At 32.9% G+C, this 26,927-nt stretch overlaps 1 protein-coding gene across 2 annotated transcripts in view; it reads left to right on the top strand.

Moving 5' to 3' along the window:
• Cap-D2 (CAP-D2 condensin subunit) overlaps window positions 1–26,927 on the top strand; it is a 329,802-nt gene that overhangs the window by 287,480 nt on the left and 15,395 nt on the right. For both annotated transcript variants that reach the window (XM_072526074.1, XM_072526073.1), the window contains exons 15-16: window positions 5,224–5,490; window positions 5,552–5,822. In XM_072526074.1, the coding sequence (XP_072382175.1) occupies window positions 5,224–5,490; window positions 5,552–5,822 (538 nt within the window). The remainder of the gene's footprint in view (window positions 1–5,223; window positions 5,491–5,551; window positions 5,823–26,927) is intronic.

Raw genomic sequence — 26,927 nt, 5'->3', positions numbered from 1 at the left:
GAATGACCAACTTGAGACAAACAGTTCTCCCCTCCTCAACTTATTTCACTAGAGACTATAAAGTGTAAACGCATGCCAAAAATAGATCACTTGCGAAAGGCAATCAGCCGAAACAGCTGTAGTGATAGGAGTTTAAAATAAATTTTGTGGAAGTTTTGAAAAAAAAGTTTTCAGTGTTTTATTGTTACATTCTTATTAATTATTATTATACAGATTTAGTCATACGGATCACACACCCTCTAAGGGGAAAATTCACTCATCCCAGATACCTACGGTATCAAAAGGATTGAGCTCTCACCTATATCCATAAGTCCTCTTCCCCCTTGATACCGCGGTAATGTTGTTCTCTGTACTGCACTGCGTGAATGATGTTTTTGCGCCTTTGTGGGAAGTGTTCTTACTTTCCGCTGAAGACACTCTATATCCGTTTTTGACCACTTTATTATACCAAACGAGTAGCTCAGCGCGGAACAGGCGTACGTATTTAATGCCTTAAACAAATTTTTACTATTAAGATATGACCGATTTAGTTGTCTTACTCTTCGCACGAACTCCGAAATTAGTTCAGTTTTCATTTGTTTATGGTCAATTTTCCGGGCTTGTTTTACTCCGAGATATTTGTACATATCATTTTCACCCATTGCCTCGATGTTTTGGCCATCTTGCATATCGAAACCTCCGGGCTGAACCTTTCCTCTGACTATATTTAGTATACGGCACTTGTCTAGTCCAAAATGCATACTGATATCATTTGAGAAATTTTCTACAGTTTTTAGCATCTGATCTAGGTGGTTTCGAGTGGAAGCCATTAATTTTAAATCATCCATATACAACAGATGATTTAGCTTTGCTACAACAGTGTTGTTATTTTTGATGCTAAAACCTGAGCCAGTGGAGTTCAGCAGCTGAGATAGTGGGTTCATCGCTAGTCATAACCAAAGTGGGCTCAACCAGTCTCCCTGGAAATGGCCCCGGATAATAGGGATATCTTCAGTTTCGATATTGGTTTCACCAGGTATTTGTTGTTTTGAAGGTGAATTTTAGTCTTCCACTCTGCCATTATATGCTTCAAAAAGGTCACGAGATTATCATCGACTTTATATATTTTCAATATATCTATAAGCCATTCATGCGGCACTGAATCAAAAGCCTTCTTGTAGTCAATGAAGCTTCGATGTTACGTGTTCTCTACTCTTCTTTATGGCTTGGAAGCGTGGACACTAAAACAAGTCCATCTGAATAAGTTGTCCGACTTTGAATTTTGATGTTACAGAAGAATCCTACGAATATCATGGATTCAAAGAATGTCAAACGTGGAAGTAACTAGAAGGATAGGAAATGAGGCGGAAATAATATTAACTATCAAAAGACGAAAATTTGAATACTTGGGACATGTGATAAGAGGGTAAAAATACGCATTATTACAACTTATTATGCAAGGCAAAATCGGAAGAAAGCGAAATGTGGGAAGACGAAGAATATCCTGGCTTAAGAACTTAAGAGAATGGTTTGAATGCAGTAGTGCAGAACTTTTTAGAGCGACAGTCAACTGAGTCCGCATAGCCATGATGATTTCCAACCTTCGATAGACGATGAAACTTAAAGAAGAAGAAGCCAATGAATGCAGTAAAAGGGTTTCTTTTTTTTGTATATGCCTGCTTAGAAATGACTAGAGTCGATAACATCGAGCTAAAAGACAAAAGAGGGAATGTAAAGGTAGTGGGGGCAAAAATATTGTTAGACAGGAAGTGCCATCTTGAGAGGCCACATTAAACAAGGAAAGCGAGACTTTTTACTTGTTTAAGAAATCAAATTTAGTTGGGTTATGTTATTGTTGATGTTATTGTTTGTCCCAACTGTCACATGAAAGATTATTTGTATTTTCTATTGAAGTTTTTGAACAATTGTTTCACATTTTAGACTATTATTGTTATTATTTAATTAAAACTTTATTGTGTTCTAGTGTTAAAAAAAGTATTTTAGGTGTATTATGTATTAATATTATGTAATATAACAAATAAATAGATAAATTAAAACCCCTACACCACTGTATGATTATTGTGAAGTGTCACGAAATTTAAATTTGGCGCATTCGCATTTCCGGATATGTCCGCCATCAGAGGCCACTTTTTTGGTCTCCTTTTCATAACGATTAGATTCCCTCTTTTGTCTTTTTGCTCGATGGTCGATAATAAGTTGTTCTTTGCAGCCCATGGAGCCCTTAGCGCATCCTTTCTGTTGAGGCTCTATGATATTGTTCAGAACACACTGTTGGTAGATACGCCGGACCACACAGGATGTGACCAATTTGTACAAAGTTGGAAGACAAGTAATTGGGCGGTACTTGGCTGGATCTTGGGTGTTATTTTGATCTTCGGTATTAGATAAGTGGTTCCCTGAGTAAGAAATGATGGTATTTCCTGTGAATTAGAAATAATATTATTAATAAATACTGTTAAAAGCTCATGAAGACTCCAAAACTTCTTTAGCCAGAAGTTTTGAACTCCGTTCTGGACCAGGAGATTTTCAGTTATAAAACTCTTTGATAATGTTCGAGACTTCTTCAGTGGTGAAAGGTTCATAAGGAATTGTTCTGTAGTGTTGACCGTTGTTCATCGTGTCTTCAATCCACCCAGCATTGTTGTTATGAGTACCTGGCGTCGAAAGTTGGTTTCCCCAAAACTCATGAATTTCTTCTTGGCTTGGGTAGGGTTTATTTACATTTTCTACAGTGAAATTCAGTTTTCTATAGAAAGGCTTCTCTGCATGCTCAAAAAGTATATTGTCGCATTTACGATTGTTACTAACTTTGTATCTTCTTAGGCGACCTGAATAAACGGAGAGTTTTTGTTTTAATGTGTCTAGGCAGTGTTGAGCTGTGTTGTTTTCTGGATCATGTTGTGAGTGTCTTGGAGTGTTCAGAATTATTTCTTCAGCTCTTTTAATTACTTTTCGACTTCATACTCCTCGGATGTATTCCGTAATTTGTCCATTATCCCTGCGCGATAATTCAATTTTCAATATTCTAATGTATGGGCTTCCACGATATAATTGGGAAGACTTCAGTGTTCATAATTTGTAACAGCGCACCTAGTTTCTTACAAGAGTTTATTTTTGGTAGCGGTGATCTGCTAAATGGGTTTGTACCATTAAACTCTTGTACGGCACGTGCCATTTCTCTTACCGGGCTATCGTGCAACTCATTGTTGTCCTGCTGCGTATTAACAGGTTGAGTTTCTTGTATGAGGGGTTCAGGAATGTGCTCATTAGGAATTTCATTATGGACATGATCCACAACTAGCTCTTGGTTATGAATCTCCCGTTCGACTTCGCTTCTGACGGTATCACGTCTAGCCTCTGGGATAAGATTATTTATTATTATTTCTTATAATTACCCGGTATTGATCTGCTATTCGCTGTTCAGATACTTGAATCTCTGCCACCGACGTCCCGCATGCTGTCACGTCCAGCGCCGGCTCCAGACGTGCCCTGGCGATCCCCAGACAGCGACCCTAAACGTAAATCATTTTTCACCATTTTCATGGGTTTGCATTTTATACCTACTGCCAGGTGTCAGTTTTTATTCCACGGCAAGTATCCCTGCTACCCTCTGAGTATCGGTGCTAAGAATACCCAGAAAGCATCCCCCATTCGCAGGGGGCCGCGCCTGATAGTAGAACTGACAAAAACTCCCACAGGTTATTTTCACACAGCTTAGGTGACTTATGTCGGTATGTCGGTATGTCGGTGTATCTCCCAAAAATTTTCGTACGCATCTGGACGTCGAAAGTAACACAGCTTTCAGCATAATCTTATATAGATGTTCATTTAGACCCAGCTTTTTTATGTTTTCTAGGAGGCTCTTCGGGAAGACTCCAGTGGTAGAAAGAATAATAGGTATCGTCTGGGTACTTTCCATTCTCCATTGTCTCCTGATTTGTATTTCTAGATCTCTGTACTTGGCGATCTTTTCGTTGTATTTAACACGTAAATTATTGGTGTTGAGTATCGCCACATCAATAAGTGTTATTATTATTAATATTATTTTAATTATGATTATTAATATTATCCTTAGTAATAGTTTAGGTATTATTTCATGCAACTCTTGCATCTAATATTTAGATTTTTCTGTTAACATAATTAATATTTAGAATGTAATATGTCAGTAAATTTATTGGATATAAAAAAAGATAAACTAATCTACCACAAATAGTCTGGCTAATTGGCTAAACTAAAGCCATTATACAATTAAAATAACTCTTGTGTCGCCATTTTGGACAATGACAGCTGAATCATGTTCTCTAAAGTTGCAAATACACCTTTAGTAACTACAAAACTCACATTCAACTGCAAGGCTTTTTATGCTCGAAGTTTCGCTTGGAGTCTCATTGAAGTTTTAGAAAGCTGCGTAGAATTTAAATCAAGCTGTAAATGGGTTTTGCCGCGATTTAAACTGTTCATTGAAAATTTCGACCAACTTTTTGTATGTTTGTCTTATAGCGTGATGGGACTAACTGTGGGAATGTTCGAAAATTAATTTATACGCATCATCATCGAGTACATTTAAAAGTGTCACACGCATTTGGTCACTATATGTGGTTTCTTTAATACCGTTAGCGATAAAATAATTTTCCAAACAAGTTTTAAAAATTGATCAGTATGAATTTCGCATAGACAATTTTCAAAGGTCCAACTTCCGTCCTGTTTACTTTAAGGTCACTACCGGTAAATGATGTAAAAAAATTGCTTGTAAAATTAGATACTGAAGAAACTCTCTATTCACTTCGCCACTTTGTGGTGTATAATATTATTTTATTTATAATTCTGGAATACTTGAGAAAGAATACAATAGAAAATAGAGGCCAACCATGGAGTTGCGATATATCACGTTAATAATAATGTATACAAATATATTTACATTGTATTCACACCTTTTACAAAGTGAACAAGGCGATAAAAAAGCTTGGTTCGAATTGTTTTGTAAATGTTTATAAAAACAGACGTTTTGTCCACGTTGTAAGCGTTTTGCATACATAATTTGAATTTTAACTCCCGATCAATACCAAATGAAGTGTACAAATGTTTGTTAAGTTTATAAAAGTCCAATATAAAATTGTATAATTGCACTAGTCTTCTTTATATAATAGCCAATTTTAGTTGAATTTTACACATTTACTAATGCATAAACTGGTAAAGATAGTAATAAATAAATATTTTTGTTAGCCTTAACGATCCACTTGCCGAAGTTCGTCGCTCCTCGTTCTTCATATTATCAAAACTTATTTTGAGTGATATGATTCGAGCACACAGCCACATACCCAAGATGGCCGCTTGCCTAGCTAACCAAGACGAAGATCTACGCATCATGTGCAAGACGTTCTTCCTAAAGCTTTCACATAAGGAGAATAACCTATACAACGCCCTTCCGGATATATTTTCTCATTTCGTAGAATTAAAGATAGATGAAGAGGAAATGAAGAACACATTAAAGTGAGTATATATAAATTGTATATCTCTTTGTACATGTTAATGTTGGTATTATTGTTGATAGAGTACTATTCGACATGTTGGAAAATCCGAAACATATGGAAAACATCGTCGCCAGGTTCTGCACGAAATTACAGTGTACAGAAGACAATCATCAGCATAGAAACATATCTTACTGCCTCACATTAATTAAGTATAATGACAAAGCACTGAGAAGGTTAATTGAAGAATTCCCGTGTTATAAACATTTAGTTCACGACGAGGAAGTATATGGCAATTTCAGAACGATTATACAAAATTGCAGCAAACAGCAAGCGGGAAAAGTAGATCTGAAGGTCAGTATTTGTCTTACCACGTTTTATTCTTTAATGTTTGTAATCTATCAGGATTCAACTACAGCTTCATCTCTATATTGCAAAGCGTATAATTTTGGAGTGAGTTCCGAATATCCCAGAAAACATTACTTTATTAGTGCTCTAGTTTGGCCTAGTATTAACTAATATTTAACTTTAATGCTATAAAATTTTAATTTAAACACGTGAATAAATAAGTTTATGTTTAATATAATATATATATATATATATATATATATATATATATATATATATATATATATATATATATATATTCAGAAAATTAGTTTAGTGCGGCAACATAGAGCCTGTCACATGTCTGTGCGTTTTATGTTCAAGATCACACAATCTGACGGGATCAAGTGGGCAATTGACAATAGTGACATTAATCAAGTAATATTCAAGAAGACCCCACGTTTTCATTATTCACAAATTCACATGTAATAAGTAGTTTGTACAAAAGGTTAATAAATATAATTCTATTTACTCACACAAAAATAGTTTACAGTCCACACCAGGTTAATATTATCTACCCTAAGATAATCCAACATATTTTGGTCCTTCGAGCCGGTTAGTGTGAGTCAAATAGAATCCATAGTTGTAACTAGAGGCAGTTCAGAGGTCGAAGACAGTCACATTTACCATTTAGAGGATCCAAATCCATCAGTACATGTGAGTTTGCTCCATTTCTATTATCTTTAAGATTTGATCAAACAGGGTATTTGAATTTAAATTACCATAAGATTTTTCCATATTTTGATTGTATAACGCCATAGATTATCAATCAGCTAGTATTAATATTCTAGCAAGGTATTTCTAATTATTATTCTTAAGTGTTGTTTTTGAAAGATTGCCATAAATCTTAAAAATGAGTAGCTTAGCCAACAATATATGAATCAGAGGTTCTTATAAAGCCAAACTAACAAGTTTAGAGAACTTTGTAAATGTATTAAAAAATGCTACACCATCTAGCAAACCTGAAATATCAGAAGTTCAGTTAAGACATGACTGTGGTAGCAATTTGTTAGTTGAATTTGATCAGATCCAACTACAAATTGAGATTGCTACCAGTGAAGATAAACTACGAGAACAAGTTGATGAAAGAGATGCTTTTGAAAATAGGTATTTTAAAGCGATTAGTTTTGTAAAAGATTGCATTAACACTAATACAGTAAGCAATACATTGCCTCCTAGTTCTACACAACATGTAGACCACATTAAATCATCTTTTGATGTCAAAAATGAAAATACCTATTTTTAAAGATGATTTTGAACAGTGGTTGGAATTCAAAGCTACTAGTTTTACTAGTGTAGTTCATTCAAATACCACACTTCCAGATATTCATAAATTTCAGCTCTTGAAACAATCTGTGGATGGATATGCCAAACGTATTGTTGATAAAATTGAATTCTCAGGAAATTATTAAAAGACTGCATGGGATGCACTCTGTATGCGGTATAATAATAAAAAATTATTAGTCAATAAACATATTAAAGTCATTTTCAATTTAGATTCTATCCAAAAAGAATCACCTAAAGATTTAAGGCATTTATTAGATAGTGTCTCAGATAGCATGTCATCCATTGACAGCTTACAAATTACAAAAAGTAGTTGGGCGTAGTAAATGAGGCGGAAATAATATTAACTATCAAAAGACGAAAACTTGAGTACTTAGGACATGTGAGGAGAGGGCAAAAATACGCATTATTACAACTTATTATGCAAGGCAAAATTCGAGGAAAGCGAAATGTGGGAAGACGAAGAATATCCTGGCTTAAGAACTTACGGGAATGGTTTGAATGCAGTAGTGCAGAACTTTTTAGAGCGGCAGTCAACAGAGTCCGCATAGCCATGATGATTTCCAACCTTCGATAGAAGATGAAACTTAAAGAAGAAGAAGTTTAACTGACCTCTTATTGATTTATATTATTTCCAATAAATTAGATAAACAAAGTTATAGAGAATGGAAGGAATGTCATATTAAAGAAGAACTTCCTACTTTGACTGAATTTTTTAATTTTCTAAAAGTAAAAATTGACACTTTGGAAGAAATCCAAGACCAAAGTAGTCAAAAACCTAGTAACAATTATAGTAATAATTGTGGTTTTAATTATAAACATGCAAACCGTGATAGTCGAGGTAACTATCAAAAAAAAGTTTTCCAAGTTAATGTAGCAGAAAGAAAGTCTTGCGTTTTGTGTAAAGGTAACCATTTAATATATTCATGTATTGAATTCCTAAAATTAGATACAAAAAATAGATTGTCTAAAGTCAATAATTTAAAGTTGTGTCATAATTGTTTGCTTATTATTAAAGCTGCTGAATGTACTTTAAGACCATGTATAAAATGTAATTCCAAACATAACTCATTAATACATTTTGAAAATAGTCAGCAACATTCAACTGACATTGCTTTAAATTCTCCATCATTCATCATCAATTAATTGTGTACAAAGTGTTGAGTTGCCACCAATGGTAACGCATCAGTTTTCTGCACAAACGATGAATATTAAACATACCCAAGTTCTTCTGTCAACAGTGGTTTTTAATGTTAAATCCAATAATAATGAATTAATTTCATGTAGAGCAATTTTAGATAGTTGTGCTCAAACAAACTTAATAAAAGAAAGTTTTTGTAAAAAATTAAACATGTCTATGATTCCTACTAACCTAGCCATTAGTGGTATAAATCAAACAGTATCAAATATTACCAAAAAATGTCAAATTACAATATGTTTCAGAGTTAATAATTTTAGTATTTCATCCATATTTTATGCTTTGCCAGCTATTTCAAATCAAATTCCTTCAACCAGTTTTGATATTAAAAACTTTTATATCCCATGCAATATTCAATTATCTGATCCTTTGTTTAATAAATCTGGTAGCATTGATACTATTATTGGTGCCCACCTATTTTGGGACCTCCTTTGTGATGGAAAAATCAACCTAGGAAAAGGTTTGCCAAGTTTACAAAACACTAAATTGGGTTGGATAGTAAACGGAGCTGTACCCTATGAGACAACTCATGCAGTGTGTCATTTCACTAGAACTATAGCCGAAGATGAGCAGTTAAAACTATTTTGGGAAATTGATTCATTCCAAGATCACATACCACCATCAAAAGATGATATTTGCTGTGAGCAAATATTTGAAACCACTACCACTAGATCAGAAAATGGACACTTTATTGTTCAGCTTCCATTTAAGTTTTCACCTGAATTATTAGGAGACTCCTTAGATACAGCAATTAGCAGATTTTTGTTGCTAGGAAAAGGATTTTCGAGAAATAAGGAACTTAATGATTTATATAAACAATTCATTAAGGAATATCAAGAACTAGGACATATGGTTAAAGTTAACCCCACTGTTAGCTTACATCCTTCTAGAAAATCCTGTTTTTTACCCCACCATGGAGTCCTAAAAGAAACCAGTCTTACCACGAAACTAAGAGTAGTTTATGATGGTTCATGTCTAGAGACTGGATTATATGCTCTAAAAAATGGTTAAAATATGCATGCAAACATGCACTTAAAAAGTAACCAAATATGCCTTTATTATATGCAATATGCATTTATATATACACTTTAAAAATATATATTTTTTAATTTTTAGGGCTTGAGATTTGGTGAGAAATAAAAATTATAGTATAACTTTAGAGAGAAGTTTAGAAACTTTTAAGAGAATTACTACATTTAATAAAAAAATATAAATGAAAATTCACAAGAAAATGTCGTTCTTGCTGTTACAGTATATAATCATAAAATGTACAATATTTTCAAGAGTAATGTTATGCCTTCTATCAGTTAATATGTGTTTATATGAGGAAAACGATCTTTCAACATCACAGGATTTTGTGTAATTGGCGCAAATCTAAAATTTGACACTAGCGAGGGATCCATATTAATAACTTCGTTAAAGCTTCGATTATGTTATTTATTGATCGCAATAAAGAAAATTCTCATTCCGGTTTAAAACTTCACTAAATTTATCTTTAATTTTTTTCCCAATTGTCCCTGAAAGGTTTACTATTCTTTCTTTGACAGAATCAACAATGCAAATACTATCATTTAAAGATAATTTTTGACTCTCTAGTTTTGTTATAGAGTTTACAATTATGTCAAAATTTGCTTTTATATAGGACAGTTCATTCTGAACAGAATTCTCACTAAAAATATTTTGACATTTCTGAACAGCAATACAACAAGAAGGATCAAAATTTGATATAACATTTTTGATATCAATATAATTATTTGCAAGAAATATGGCACTATTCAACCATGTCCCCTATCTAGTCAACACTGGTTCCGGTGGCAAAGGGATATCGGGAAGCATCTCCCTATATACTTCTACTCGCAATGGTGCTTTTAAAAATACTTTCTTTATATTGTTATAAAATTGGTAAAAAGAAATTTGTCCATTAACAAATCGAGCAATTGTTGCATAGTTGGTTTTTTCTAAACATTTTACGCTGATTAAATACGACTTGTTGGAGTCATCAGCTGAACTGTTTAAAACTCGCGATTTGCCGACCCTTGGCGTCAGTAGTCTCGTCGACAGATATCCACAGATATTCATCTCTTATCCGGCTTTCAATACCTTCAATAACGTCTTTGTAAGATGCCCTCACATATTTCTTGCGAAGAGTTGAAGAACTTGGTACCTGTACTGACTTATTTTCAACTTTACAATATGTTTTCAAAAAATTTTAACACACCTTGCTATCCAATTTATACAGTGGGATATTGCAACTTACAAAAAAATTGCATGCATCTTTTGCAAACATTTCTTGCCCCGTCGATGTGTGACGATTTTGAATAACGTTGTTCTGCAGAAGCTGCTGGCGTGGTTTCTTGAAGTCCTTAGATAGTTTATATTGGTGGAGAGCCGTTTTCAGGTGTTGGGAAATTTTAAATTTTTTTTTCACATGGAATCTGTAATAAAACGGTTTAGTAAATAGGAGTCTAATGCAATAATATGGACTTCAAATTTTTAAGATAACTTTTTTTTTATTCGAAACTAAAACTACCGCCTAAAAAACCGTATTGAAAAAAATAAATATGAAAAAGAAATAAATAAAATTCTACAACAATGTGACCAAAATTTACAGACAGATCAAGCCTGGGAACAAATTAAATCTGCCGTAGGAGAAGCTAGCGAGAAAATAGTTAAGTGTGACTCCAAGAGAAGTACAAACAAATTGGTGTGACCAATCCTGACATGCCTGACACCAAGTTTGGTGTCAGGCGATAGTAAAGGAAAAGAAGAAGATCAGACAACAAATATTAAGAGATAATAGAGAGTGTAAAAAACAAGAATATAGAAAAATTCGAGGAAGATTGAAAGCTCTGTGTAGAAGGAAAAATAGATACCACAATGAGTTGAAATTAAAAGAGATATAAGAGAAGTTTAAAAACAAAGAGGTGAGGTCGTTCTATCGAGAATTTAAAAAGATAGAAAAAGGTTACCAAAGCCACTGTAGTTATATGAAAGGTAAAGACGGAAATTATATATATTAATAATGACGGAATGGAAAAAACATTTTGAAGAATTATTAAATGGTGAGGTGGAGCACGAAGCAGTAGACAACTGGACGGTTGGAGAAGATGCGATAGTTGAAAGGCAGCCTACAGAGGAGGAGGTGGTGACAGCAATACAAGAAATGAAAAATAACAGAAGTCCTGGTAAAAATGACATGCATAGAGATGATCAAGTTTGGTGGAGAACAACTACAAAGAAAAATATATCAGCTACTAGTGCAAGTATAGGAAAAGGAAATAATGCCATCGGAGTGGTATGAGGCCTGCATATGCCCTCTGCATAAAAAAGGAGGCAAACTGAAGTGTGACAACTAGAGAGGTATAACCTTACTAGACACGGTATACAAAATCTTGGCAAGAATATTGAGAAATAAACTAAATTGCTATACGGAAAGAATCCTACATGAGTATCAGGCCGGCTTTAGAAAGGACAGATCTACTGTAGACCAAATCTTCTCATTAAAGGAGATACAAACGACTTGTTATGAAGGTAGAGTTCCCCTGAATGCTTTGTTTGTGGATTTTAGACAAGCATATGATGAGAGTCGATAGAGTCAAAATGTATCGAGCAATGGAACATTTGACTATACCAAAGAAACTGATCCGGCTAGTTAAAATGACACTAAATAACTCTACGTGTGAAATTGCTTGGCAGGGTCACATATCAGATCAATTTACGGTTGCAAAAGGCTTGGGACAGGGAGATCCTTTATCCACTACATTATTCAACTTAGTGTTAGAAACTGTAATTAGAAAATGCAGCATGAAGGTGGAAGAAACGATCATGAAAAATGAGCACCAGTGCTTGGCATTTGCTGACGATCTGACGATCCTAGCAAAAACCGAGAAAAAATTAAGAAGAGTTGTAAAGAAAATCATTGAAGAATCGCAGAAATTCGGATTGGAACTAAATGAAGACAAAACCAAATATATGATCATGGGAGGGACAGAAGGGAAAAAAGAAGACTTTAGTGTGAGGTCTGTAAGTGGTAAAAGCTATAGTTTTATAAGGGTGGGCAAATTTGAATACCTGGGTGTAGTTTTAGATAAAAATGGAAAAGAGAAATGGGAGCTCGAAGCCAGAATAGCAAAAGGGAATAAAAAATTAGGTAGTTTAAGAATCCCACTGAACTCAAAATACGTTTCTAAACAAGGTAAACTCAGAATATATAAAACAGTAATTCGACTCACAGTAACATATGCCGGTGGGACATGGACATTAAACAAGAAGGAAGATGATATTCTGGAAAGATGGGAAAGGAAAAGAGACGCATATTCGGAGGACGGAAGACAGAAGATGGTTGGGAGAGAAAAACTAACAATAAATTAATGGCTTTATACAAAGAACCTACCATTACCAAGTTCGCCAAGTCACAAAGAATCAGATGGTTAGCACATGTGGAAAGAATGGCAGCAAACAGAATGCCTAAACTAGTAATAACCAGAAAACTAATCGGCCCCAAAAGAAGAGATAGACCCAGAAACGAGGTGGATTAGTAAAGTGGAGGAAGACCTTAAACACGTGAAGGTGAGAAACTGGAAAAGAACAGCACAAAATAGAAGCGAATGGAGAAATATTGTCCACCAGATCCTTCAGAAGAATATTGTATATATATATATATATATATATATATATATATATATATATATATATATATATATATATATATATATATATATATATATATATATATATATATATATTTAACTTAAAGTTTTGTTTAAAATAATTGTAATTAGTTAATATTAGGATTATGTTTAAAAAAATAGTACAGAAAACACTTTCATTGCCTATACTCTTCATTTCACTGTTGCCACCAACCCAACTCCGCAATAGACTAGACTTGATTTTTGTTTCGCTACTTTCGGCATATTTTCAAAAAAGAAATTATTTTTATTTTATAAGCACAATATTCACAATCACAAGTTGCTTTGCAAGCTGGTAAAGAGAATTTAAAAACGAATTTACTGTATAATACCTACCTGCATGTTGGCCCTATTCTTCTGATAAATAATTCCCAGATGGGTTTTCCCAAACAATAAAACTTGTAGATTTAGTATATATTTAAAAAAAATTATTTCGTAGTTACCTTATCTACTACCTGCTATGAATAATTCCAAGAAACTATTATCTAAATATGTATAGAAAACCGTTTTATTTATGTGATATTTTAAAATATGTGGCAATATGCTCTTAATCAAGTAAATATGAATAGCATGTGCATTTATAAAGAAACCCACAAATATGCTGCATATATATAGTATTTTTCATATAAAAATGCGTGCACGTCATTTAAGATTTACGACGTCAGAACCCCACAGCGTTGCCAAAACATCAGAATAGTTAGTAAGTGAGGAATTTTTAAAATGTCAACTATTTGATAAACTATTTAACAGTAAATACACTTAGTTTTAAGATTACTGCAATAAACTTAAATACATAAGAAAACATTTTAATACAAAATTATGTATATTCTAAATTTTAAACTTACCACTTTTAGAGCATTAATAATAAAAACGTCCCTCCATTATTTCTTGTTCAATCTTGTTCATCAGCTTTCTACAGACTATTTAGTTGTTTTGGCATAGCACAATCACAATACACAACAATTATTAGTTTTTAACGCTATTAATCTAAATTCAATATGTATTTATAAATACAATTTATTAATATATAATAGGTTATGATCAAATTGTGTAAGAAATGAAAACATAAACAAAATTCTTACTCTAAAAAGCAGCAACACTTTAAAAAATTTTACCACACGCTAGACTGTCAAAAAATTTTAAGTATTCCCATACCAGTTGCGTACAATTGTCTAATGTATTTAATTAAAATTATTATTTTGTGGAATATTAGACTTAAAGAGTTATTTCATAATATTTATATTATTAATAATAACAAATGTTTTTGGTTATTTTAATCAATATAATTCTAAAATTCCCAATATAATGATGATTACATTTTTCTGATTATTATACCATGTTGACGTCTATGAAAGATCGAGCAGTTCCGATCTGTTAGGAAAATTTGAACTCGTTTTGACGTTTTGACGTTCTGGAAATTTTAAATATACGTGACGTCACTTTATATAAATTGTGATGTGCACGCATTTTTATATGAAAAATACTATATGCACATCCATTTTGCATATAATCCAGTCTCTATTCATGTCCCACTACATCTGGATGGTCTCTTAATGACCTACAGTATACAGGGCCAAAAATCCTAAATGATATTTTTGACATCCTCATTAGATTTAGGCAGTACCCATATGTGGTGTTTGCAGATGTGTTAAAAATGTACGGACAAGTAATTGTACATGAAGAGAATAGACCACTACAACAAATTGTCTGGAGAGACAATCCAACAAATAATATTGATGTGTATCAATTAACTACTGTAACCTATGGCCAAAAATCAGCTCCATTCTTGGCAATGAGGTGCATGCGTCAATTAGCATTTGAATAAATCTCCGTTTCCTTTAGCTGCAAAATCCATATTGGAAGACTTTTATGTAGATGATCTGTTGACAGGATCAAACAATTTACAAGAGTTACAAATGAGATGCAATGTTATTTTTAAAATTTTAGAATCTGGAAAATTTATTCTGAGAAAATGGATTTCCAATAATCCTGAAACCATCCTTAACATTAATTGTAATGATATTTCCAATAATGTTATTAATATCGGAGATTCTGATAGTTTTAAAACTCTTGGAATCCAATGGATGAGTCAACAAGATATTCTTTGCTTCAAAATTTCTCTTACTGAAAATTTCAATCATTTATTTACTAAACCTCCAAATATTATCTATTATTTCCAAAATTTATGATCCTTTAGGTCTGTTAAGTCCAGTCATATTAATTGCTAAACTAATAATTTAAACTCTATTTTGATTTCAAAAACCATGGGATGAAATAATCCCTCCAGAATTAAATAACAGTTGGACCAAACTGTATAATCAACTACCATGTCTAAATAAATGACATAAAAGGATCAAGTCATAAAATTACAAGTATCCATTGCTTTTGTCATGCTTCAATGCATGCTTATGCAAGTTGTATTTATGTATGCAGCATAGATCCAAAAAGCAAATACTATTCTCACATTCTGTGTTCAAAAACAAAGGTCGCTCCTATCAAATCAATAACAATAAGTAAATTTGAATTGTGTGCAGCTTTGTTACGTTACCAATTAGTTGATCACCAAATCTTTATCAATCCTAAATGTGCCAATATACATGTGGTCTGACTCAAAAATTGTATTAAGTTGGCTAAAACTGGAACCTAGCCAGTTACAAGTATTTTTTGCCAACAGGATAACAAAAATACAATCACTCACCAGTAGTGATAGTTGGCATTATGTCAATACAAAGGAAAATGCCGCAGATATAGCTAGTCGTGGAATCTTTCCCGAATCCTGTCTTGAATCACAACTGTGGTTTCAGGGACCACAGTTTTTAAGACAACATCCCGATTTGTGGCCTAATGATTCAACTGATGAAGTAATTGAATTACCAGAGCTTAAATGATCTGTTCAAGTATCACTTCATTCTACTGTTCAGAACAACTGGATTACTAATTTTATTACCAGATTTTCCAATTTGCATAAAACGAAAAGAGTTTTTTCATATGTAATGCGTTTTATTAGAAATATTAAAAATAAGACAAGAGCCCCGAGCTTACTTTTAACTGTGCATGAAACCAATGATTCATTTCTGCTATTGATCAAACTTGTGCAGGCAGAATCCTTTCATGATGAAATTTTATGTTTGTTAAATGATAAACCATTGAGCAAAAAATCCAGATTGCTTCATTTGTCTCCCATATTAGATAAAGGATTACTTAAAGTAGGTGGTAGACTTATGCATTCAACATTATCAGATATTCTAAAAACACCAATCCTATTGCCGAAATTTCATGTATTAACCAAGTTAATTTGTACACATTACCATGTCAGTAATTTGCATCCGGGACCACAGCTTCTATTGTCATTAACCAGACAACAATCTTGGCCTATTTCTGGCAAGGTATAAGTAAAGCAAATTGTAAGACAATGTGTTAAATGTTTTCGAGTGAAACCTCCTCACAATTATGTAAAAGTGGGACCTTTACCCAAAGAACGCATTACTCCTGCCTATCCTTTTGAAATTGTAGGACTTAATTATATGCAGGTCCATTTCCACCGAAAGAAAAAAAAAGGTCGTGGAAGTAAAATTTTAAAATGTTATGTTTGTGTATATGTTTGTTTTGTAGCAAAAGATGTACACTTGTGGAATTACTCACTGATATGACAACCGAATGTTTTCTTGCATGTTTTAAGAGATTGTTATCACGAAGAAGAATTCCTACCAATGTTTACTCTGATAACGGTTTAACCTTTAGAGCCGCTAGTAAAGCGTTGAGGTCTATCAAAACCTTTTTATATTAAAACCAGAATAAAATTAATGATTTTGCTTTAACAAAAAATATAATTTAGCATTTTTCCCCACCTTATAGCCCAAATTTTGGGGGTTTATGGGAATTAACAGTGAAACAAATAAAGTTTTATATGAAAAGAACGCTTAAGAATATAAATTTGACATATGCGGACCTTTCTTACCCAAATTAAATGTAATTTAAATTCGAGACCATTGTTTGCCAAATCAGAAGATCCATCTGACTTGGAACCAATAACTCCTTCCCACTTTTTGACATTACGTCCTTTAGTATCCATTCCTGAACCAAATCTCCTAACTATCCCAGTGAATCGACTAAGCAGATTCCAACATGTTGAACAGCTGCATCAGAGATTTTGGAACCGCTTTTCCAAAGAATATAACAGCCAGCTACACCAATCCTATAAATGGTACCATAGTTGTATCCACAACGTACCACAATGGTACCAACAACATTGTACCCGCATCCTTAGTTATCATCCGTGATACCAATCTACCTCCATGCAGATGAATAATTAAATTATTTCCTGGTAAAGATGGAGAAAATCAAGTAGCTGAAATCAAAACTTCCAATGGACTCATCACCAGATCTACACGACATTTGTTTCCACTGCCAATAGAAGATTAATAGTATCGCAGTGTTTTATCTCGGGACTAAGTTTTTTTTGCTTTGATATTTACTTTTTTTCTACTATATTTTGAAGCATACTTCAACGCCGGGAGTATGTTAGGACATTTTCAGAAAGTTACTTTAGTACGACAACATAGAGTCTGTCACATGTCTGTGCGTTTTATGTTCAAGATCACACAATCTGACGGGATCAAGTTGGTAATTGGCAATAGTGAAATTAATTAAGTAATATCCAAGAAGACGCCACGTTTTCATTATTTACAAATTCACATGTAATAAGTAGTTTGTACAAGGTTAATAAATATAATTCTATTTACTCACACAAAAATAATTTACAGTCCACACCAGGTTAATATTATCTACCATAAGATAATCCAATAATATGTATATATATATATATATATATATATATATATATATATATATATATATATATATACTGAGACTAAGGTTTACTAAGTGATACGTGTGGTCAGTACTGCTATATGGCGTAGAGGGCTGGACACTCAAAACGAGGGATATAAACAGATTAGAAGCTTTCGAAATGTGGCTCTATCGCCGTATCTTAACAATACCATGGACAGCGAAAATCACAAATATAGATGTCCTTAAAAGAATAAACCAAGAACGCCAACTTTTCGAAACCATCAAGAAAAGGAAAACGGCGTATCTAGGTCACATCATGCGAAATGAAAAATACCAGTTCCTCCAACTTATAATCGAGGGTAAAATTGAAGGCAAGAGAGGAATGGGACGCAAGAAAATGTCCTGGCTCCGAAACATAAGGCAATGGACAGGGATTAACGACATACAATCTCTGATACATATTGGAAGAAATAGAGAATTAATGGAAAATGTGATCGCTAACATCCATTAGTGGATTTGCATCTGAAGAAGAAGAAGATATATATATATATATATATATATATATATATATATATATATATATATATAAATATATATAGTAAACTCTTAAATATTGGGGAAATCTGCAAGAAAGACTCTAATGAGTATCAATTGTTTCGCCGAACGTTTTCGCCAAAGAGAATTAATTTGGCTTCTTCAGGGCTGAAAGAGAATAAATTATAATTAGCTACCATATATTATCTATTAAAAACATTATTGACTAGGTAACCGGTAGGAACTCCATTGGATAGTCCTATCAGGGAAAATGAATCAATCCCTGCCTTCCGCAGATTCCAGGTGTTTCCTGGCCCGGGAAACTAGTACCTGTGTATCGGACAACGTCGAAAGACGTTCTAAACCGATGTGTATATATAACATTATTGATCTTACCGTAACTTAGAATTGTAGAGTTAGAATGTTAAAAAACTTAGCTAGTAACAACATAGTGGTGTTTTTTGTTACTATGTGCAAAAAAAGTTTTTTTCTTTTAACGTCGGAAATGTATGGTAGCTTTGAACTTAAAACGCAAAGGTTTACCCAAGGTTAATCGAAAAACTCAATGTAACTACATTTAAAAGGAGGTAATTGTTTGAATTGTCGGCAATAACTAAATTTTTGATTGTTAGAAAGTTTAAATGTGAGGTTCTGTTTTAACCTGACAGCATGTGCTGACAATTCAAGTAGTTCTTTTGAATCTCTATGTCGTTAAGGTTCATTGGTAAAACCGAATGAAATTAAATCCCAGGATAGGGAAATATTATTTTGGATTTTCTTTTTTAATTATATTATATTGTTCATGTATTATTATAATAATATCTTATTGAGATGTATCTAAGAAAAGCAAGGGAATGTTATCTTTTTTAGTTAATGAAAATTAATTATTAAAGTAGGTTAGTTGTTAATGGATATATCAGTCAAGTTAGTTATCTGTGATGTTGTATTGTTCTTGGTATCTGATTTAAGAAGTGGTATATATCGCTTAGATTCTTAATGTCACCCTTAACATTGATGGAGAAATCGTTAAGGAAAATATAAGACATTCTTATATTTTTTCTCTTTCTCTCTCTCTCTCTCTCTCTCTCCCTCTCTCTCTCTCTCTCTCTCTCTCTCTTTTATACTCTCTTTTATATTTATTGTTCTCACGGTGGAGAATTGTAGTGGTAGTATAGTCTATGAGATGACCAGTGGAATGGACATTGATATTTGAGACTCGTGTAATACATTTAAACTGGGTCGAGTTTTCAATCTTTGTTTAATGTAAAAATATATACATTAACTATGTTACTTACTAGCTATGAATTTATTTGTTCTTTAATCAATTTGGAATATGTAATAATTACTTAAATAATTATTACTCTTTTCTAGGCTAATTACCACTTAATTTTTCCTTCTTTATTTCCTTGCTATGTTTACATTACATCTGTCATAAGACATGGTAAATTCTATCAACAAACTTTCGGTACCCCTATGGGAGCAAAGATTTCTCCTATCATTGCAAGTTACGTTATGGATTATGTATTAGACTCAGTAATTCCTTTACTATCCTTTCAAATTCCATTTATTAAAAAATATATTGATGATATCATTTTGGCTATACCCAATGACAAGGTAGATGAACTATTAGATACTTTCAATGGTTATGACCCCTACATCCAGTTCACTATAGAGAGGGAAGATGGTAATTGGTCCGTCCCCTTTCTCGACATAAGGATGATCAGGGAAAACAACAACATTAAAATAGATTGGTATCAAAAACCGACCCATTCTGGTAGATACCTTAACTACCGCTCTTACCATAATAATTTTACCAAAGTCAACTTAATCAAACAGATGAAAAATAGAGTAATAAAACTATCAGATCCTTCATTTCATACAAAAAACCTACAAATCCTACAGAAACTTTTTATTTCAAACGCTTATCCAACACCATTAGTGAATAAGATTTTGTTTAATACTATCCATAAAGAAGATACTTCACCTTCCTTCGCGACTAACAATGCTGATCCTGATGTCTTAAGTGGGAACCCAGTCTCGGATACTCCTATCAACAAATATTTTTCATTACCATATTTCAGAGATATCACTCCGGGGTTAACAAGGATTCTGAAAAGTGTTGAAAATAGCTTTGGTAATAATAATACCAACATTAAACTTAATGTGGCTTGTAGATCAGCCCTAACAATTAATAATCTTTATTCTAAGATAAAAGATAAGACTCCCATAGATTGTAGCGTTTTATATTTGGTGGAATATTTTCGTTTTTCTGTTTGCAAATCAATTTTAAAACGCAATAAACTGGAATGTTTAAAAGTTGTTTCGAGTCCCCTAATATAATATTGCAAGTCAGGTATACGGTTTTTCTAAGACGTATTAACAGAATATTTTTTTGTCTTTGTTTACATTAATATTCCCCTATTCTCTGTATGTATTGTGAGGTAAAAAATTTCCAGTTAACCAATTTAAAAGTAAATACTCAAGAAGTTTTTTGTCGGTTCGTTGCTAAGAACGAGGTCAAAAAAGGGTAGATTGTTTGTTTTAAGTTTGTAGGCAAAAACTAGCTGTGAGACGTAAAGGGAAATTTATTTTGCGTTGAAATTTGTAAAATGTAAGGCATCGAGGAGTCGACATTTAAGCCCCAAGCAAAGCAGACAGAAGAGATTTTGAATCGCGAGTCGATTCAATTTTTTTTTGTGTAATATCTTAAGACCGGTTAAGGTGATGATACTCTATGCAATGTGGCAATTTAGATCAGAGTAACCACCCATAAGATTTGTGCAGTACACCGGCACTGATGAAATTTGGAAAATGTTTATATAGAATGTCCCCGTCGACAGCTTGATTTCCTCCATCAAGTTTCTATTCCAATCGTTCCTGCCTACGTATGGAAATGGTTTATTTTTATTCAAGTTGAGAGTTATGTGCTTTGCAGCTCCAGTCCCATAGATGTTAACAAGTTTTTTTTTAAAGTTAAGTGCTAAACTGTGAATCCAGGTAACAATTAACATTTTAATTTTTAAAGTAAAGACAGACAATTTTTTTTGATAATTATTAATAATGTAACACTTTCCGTGCTACAATAATATTACAAGGCCAGAATCGCTCGTTGTCGAAGAGAATAGGGCGGGGTTATAGAAACTATATCGTATTTTAAATTCAAGCACAATTAGATAATATGAAATTATTATTTATTATTGGACGCCACCCCTGGTTTATCCTCGAAGGGGAAGAGCAAAAAAAAATTAAGATTTATTGAAAGTTTACAAGAAAACTATTCTTTATTATTTCTTAGTAATGAACAAAAAGAAAACATTAAAAGTTACGTCATCCCAAAGGGATTCCAAAATATTATTTTATGTTAACATTATCATAAACAAAAAATCTTTGTATCGTATTAAATTAAGAATTGGTTATAAAGAAAATGAATGTATGTATATATATATATATATATATATATATATATATATATATATATATATATATATATATATATATTAACCCCAAATTTCGAAATTTGTTTACATTGAAAATAATATAGTTATTTATCAACTAGGAACAATGAAGAAAATAAACCTTTAAATTAAATTAGAACACTTCACTATATTTTCATTTTTTTTTTGAGTTCATAATCATTTCTGTTGTCTTGAAAGTAGGTATAATAAAAATTGGTACAACCTTAATCTGCTCTGTTTCTCTTCTTATTCAATCAGTCACCAAATAAACCATTGATTCAGCTACGTACTATATCAAATCACCACCATCCTAGATAAGAGGGGTTAGGGATTCCATAAAAAGATACTGCTACTGGGCCATGATCTGGAATAACTCCATAGCAATACTATCTTGCGACGAGTATTAGAAATATAATATCAGCATTATAGCCTCTCCAATAAGGGTCTAAAAAAATAAATATCTATCTGAAATATGGACAAGAAAAGGATTTATTTGCTCACCTCTGAATTGAGACCCACTTTGGAAACACGTCTTAACGGTTGGACGGTCTTAACAGAAAAGAGCGAAGCGCTGTCATGGCGCCTGAATCTGAAAATTGGGCGTGAGTGACAAGTTGAAAAATATGCTCATCTACCGGATATATTTGGGAATTACAGAAGAATCCTTGAGTCGGCTACAGGTAGGTACTTGACAGATAGATGGGGCTATTAGTTTTATTAAAAAAAAATATAATCGAAATATATAATGAGTTTCTTTTAAATCTTTTGAAACGGTTACACAGCCCTCCCCACGATTTCAACTGGGTACCAGCGTGGAATCGGACTAGGCATGGTGGCACACCATACTAACCTTTTCAAAAGTGGGAATAGATATACGGAGAGGTAAGTCAAACAGAATGGACAAATATAGCTACAATCTGGACTCACAGAATCCTTCTTTCACAACTCACGTGGGAACAACTCAAAGATTTCAGAACAAAGCGAAACAGAACGCATAGAATATTTATGACTCAACTATAAAAATGTAAACAAAAAAAAAAATTGCATTCTCACTCTCAAAATGCATAGGGTATTTCACCTATAACCAATATCATGAACAAAGCGGAATAAAACAAAACATATCTACAAGTCATTATTTGAGACCAAATGCTCGCATTTAATCGAAATAATATAATTAAGATATTACCATTTGAAATTTCATAAGTAATATAAAGAAAAACATACTAGTGTTGTCACCAAGATACAAAACAGATAATTTACTGCGTAGTCGTTATGAGACCTAACACAATAAAACACAAAAAAAATAATGTTATCGTTTGCTCGGAAGCGTAGAGTCTTTCATCTATGACTTAATCCACGAATAACATAAGAATAATAATACAATCGTATCATTAACGCCATAAGATACAAAATACAAATGTGTCATCGTTTGTTCGGAAGCATAGAGTCTTTCATCTATGACTTAATCCACGAATAACATAAGGTAATAACGCAGCGCGTCATTATAGACACATTTAGAAATACACAAATAAAAGGAAAGAGTTACTAATAGTTCAAAATTGGGTACATTAAAGTTCTACAAAGACAAGCCTTAATAAGTTTACTGGGAGAGGTAGACATCAGAATTTCTGTAAGACACATCTATATTTAGAAACAAAAAAAAGCTGATGTTTAGTTATTAGTATGACAACTAGAATTTGTGATAACTAACGTGTATCATCCGCCTATAATAGGGACAACATCGGTAGGTCAACTTCGGGTAGGGTTAACTTCGGGTAGGGTCTAAATAATTCTAGATTACATAACTAAACAAGTATTGGAGAACTAAAAAAGTTTCCTGACGCGGGAGGCTGTTATTCTAGATTTATTACTGAAATACAATTATGAATGGCTTATCATTCCGACGAGTCAACTAGCGGGAATCCGCTTACTTCGTCCCTAGCCTTCCTCAGTGTCTGGCCATTCAGAATATAGGATGTTAGACAGCAATAATCTTTTCAAACATTATTTTGGGGGGTTTCGAATAGAGAGTCGAAATTCGAAGGTCTTCACACTAAGAGTAAAACTTAGGCAAAATGAACAGATACTATAATGAACTATCATTGGTAACTAGACAGAGGAATCTTGATATCTTTGGTATAGATACCAAAAAAATTACTTGGATTTATAAATCCGTAAAATAAGATAAATTGAATTTTGTATCCACTTGAAGACAACTAAAGGTATGTACAATTTATTGTAATATAAACTAACATAAGCATAAAAATATCACATTCTACCAAGGCATTCTAAAAATAAAATGAGATTAAATTTTGCAAACACCCTTAAAATCAATATAGGTTCTTGGTCGGGGTAGCACAAACTCAAGATCTCGATCAATACAAACTAGAGAGAGAATAATACCGAGGTAGAATAAGATAAGATAAAAATAAAATTTATGTCGCAAAGAAATACGACATATATATAGACATACTGAACACAATAAATGATCAATATTATAATAATAAAAAGTAAAACAGTTCAACGAACTGGGGTGCGAGCCAAACTGAGTTGCTCTGGAGATCGACGTGCGGAGTCTCCTACACTACTTCCAGAGGCTCGTCTCTTTGCGACAACATCTGAGATACACAAAATTATTAATTGGAATAGGGATAGGTCCACTAATCCACTTGACTATAGCAGGATGCTCCCTGACTAATAGTCAACACCACCGACATAAAACAAGGGTTGTCGAGACAGCTCAAAAAAAATTGAAACGTGTCAACTTCCTGAAGGGAAAGAAGCACTAAGGGACAGATTTGCCGAAGCAAAGTGGTATTCAATGTACTAAGTACTAGGGTATCAGTGCTGTACTGACCCCACGCCAAAAAAATTTGGAAAGGAAACGAATCCTCTCTCGAACTCGAATAAAGTTCGCGTTAGCGCAACTCTTCCTGTACACGGGCCACGGAGGGATTGAATAGTCGCTGGAGAAGGTAGCAAAGATTAAGTACGCAAAGGCGTAAAGGGAATCAACCAAAAAATTAAAAATTAAGAATGGACTGAACATTTTAGAAGAAAGGCAGGATGGCCAATAGTTCCATAAGAATATCCTCTGGGATTGATCACAGTGGAAAATTTCCAAGCAAGAAGACTGGCAAAAGGACAAAAGAAGAAAATAAATCCAAACCGTTAATACACAATCTTGGAGAAGAAGAAAGAAAATGGGTTTATGGCATACAAACCATAATCGATACACAAACAGTTTAGTCTAAAACTGTTGTTTCCAAAAGAAACAAAAAAAGAATCGTAAGAGTCTTTCACGAAACAAAAACTTACGATAAGACTTAAAAGGAACGGAAGAATTATTACAATCTTCCAAAGAAATAGAAAAATATTACAGTCCATCGTTAATAATAAAAAATCATGATGTTGGATGTAACACACCATAACAATAAAAAAGGTTGAACAGTAAAACATTTTTGACACCTAATTGAATCCAATATGGTCGTCATACAAATCACAAAGAAATGTTTACCATTCTTTAGCAGAACTCTAACAGAGTCAAAATAATATAAACTTTTAATTCTCAGTGGGTCATTTAACGGTAGTACCAGAACTATTTCAATTGTTAAACAAACGTGGTCTTAACGTCGACATAAAGATAAAAGGTAAATTCACAATAGGCGGCAGCGGGTTGTTTCACCTCTGTATATACAAAGAGTCACAATAGACAACAGCAAACTACTTCAACCTCACTTGTACCATATCGTGAACACAAGATAATAAATGAAAGCTATTGAGCCTTAGCCAAAAGTCTCAAAGCAAAAAGATATATGTGGTCTAATAAACTATTAGAAGACCGCAAAAATGTCAACGACAAAAAAAAAGAAAGCTGCTGGGTATACCAGTAGTCTGACATCACACAAATAACTCAAGATACAATAATACAGGTCACGTGCCTGTACGTCCTACAGGACATCTCGAGAAAAAAAAGGTAAAACCACAAATAACAATAAATTCCAGTACCAAAAACATACTTCTACTACATCTAACCACACAAAGACATAAAATTAACATAACAGAAGGAAAATAACAATATTTCCGCTCTATATTCTCAACAAAGACGCCTTAGGCAGAGAGAAACGAAGTCATATCATTACTTCCTTATACATGCAAAACAAAAGAACAATGGACTGTAAAATATAGAAAGCATTTTCCTTTTCAGGAAATAAAATTTTCTTTTCAAAGTACGAAAAAGTTAAACTATGAAAAAATAAATTTTTAAAATAAACGAAAACAAATTAAAAGGAAAATTTAACAGATAACAGATATTATATCAAAAACACCCAAAAAAGTATTCTGCAAAAATCCAGATAACACATTTTAAAATTACGTAGGTCGGGACAGCCTGTATATAGGTATAATTCCCAGCTGTGTGCCGCAAATAAAAACCATGGATCAAGGTCAAGAAATAAAATTCACTTAATTGATTTTTCAAATTAATAACGAACGCTAAAAGCCATTTCGTTTATTTAAAATAAACACATTGAGGAATATAATTATTATGGTTCCTATAAACAAAAAGACTGAACTGCAAAGAAAATGAATTGAGGACTAGAATATAAAATTAAAATGCTTGAACATATAAGCCCGAATAAATTCAAGCTAAACACTTCAAAGAGATAAACAAAATTCATTTTTCACTTATGGAATGTTTACATAGACGAGTCTGTAAATACACAAATTAATATCGTTCACATTAAGAATACCGACAAAAAGAAATTAAGCAGTGAATGTTTACATCACATCATTCCAAATACGTTTTATTTTGATCTCAGAAAGTAGACGGAAATATTTCTACGTAATTTTACAAGACTAAAAACGAATACATATAAATACTTTGCAAAAAATTCTAAAATAGTAGCAGTGTTGATTTAATGAAAAATTGGATAAAAGCAAATACACAATTTAACCAAAAAAATGGTTCAAAACATACAGACTTAATTAACCACATATACAGGGGGGTACAAAACAACTAATAATATTGAAAAAAAACTGAAGATACAGGAATATTCAAAAGCCCCACACGCTTGGCGACATTTTGTAACGAAGGTACAAATGGAGCAAATCTAATACATGC

Source organism: Diabrotica undecimpunctata, chromosome 3, assembly GCF_040954645.1.
Source record: "Diabrotica undecimpunctata isolate CICGRU chromosome 3, icDiaUnde3, whole genome shotgun sequence".
In the NCBI taxonomy this organism is placed as follows: Eukaryota; Metazoa; Arthropoda; class Insecta; order Coleoptera; family Chrysomelidae; genus Diabrotica; species Diabrotica undecimpunctata.
Note: the sequence above shows the minus strand (reverse complement) of the source record. Positions and strands in the feature narration are given on the sequence as shown.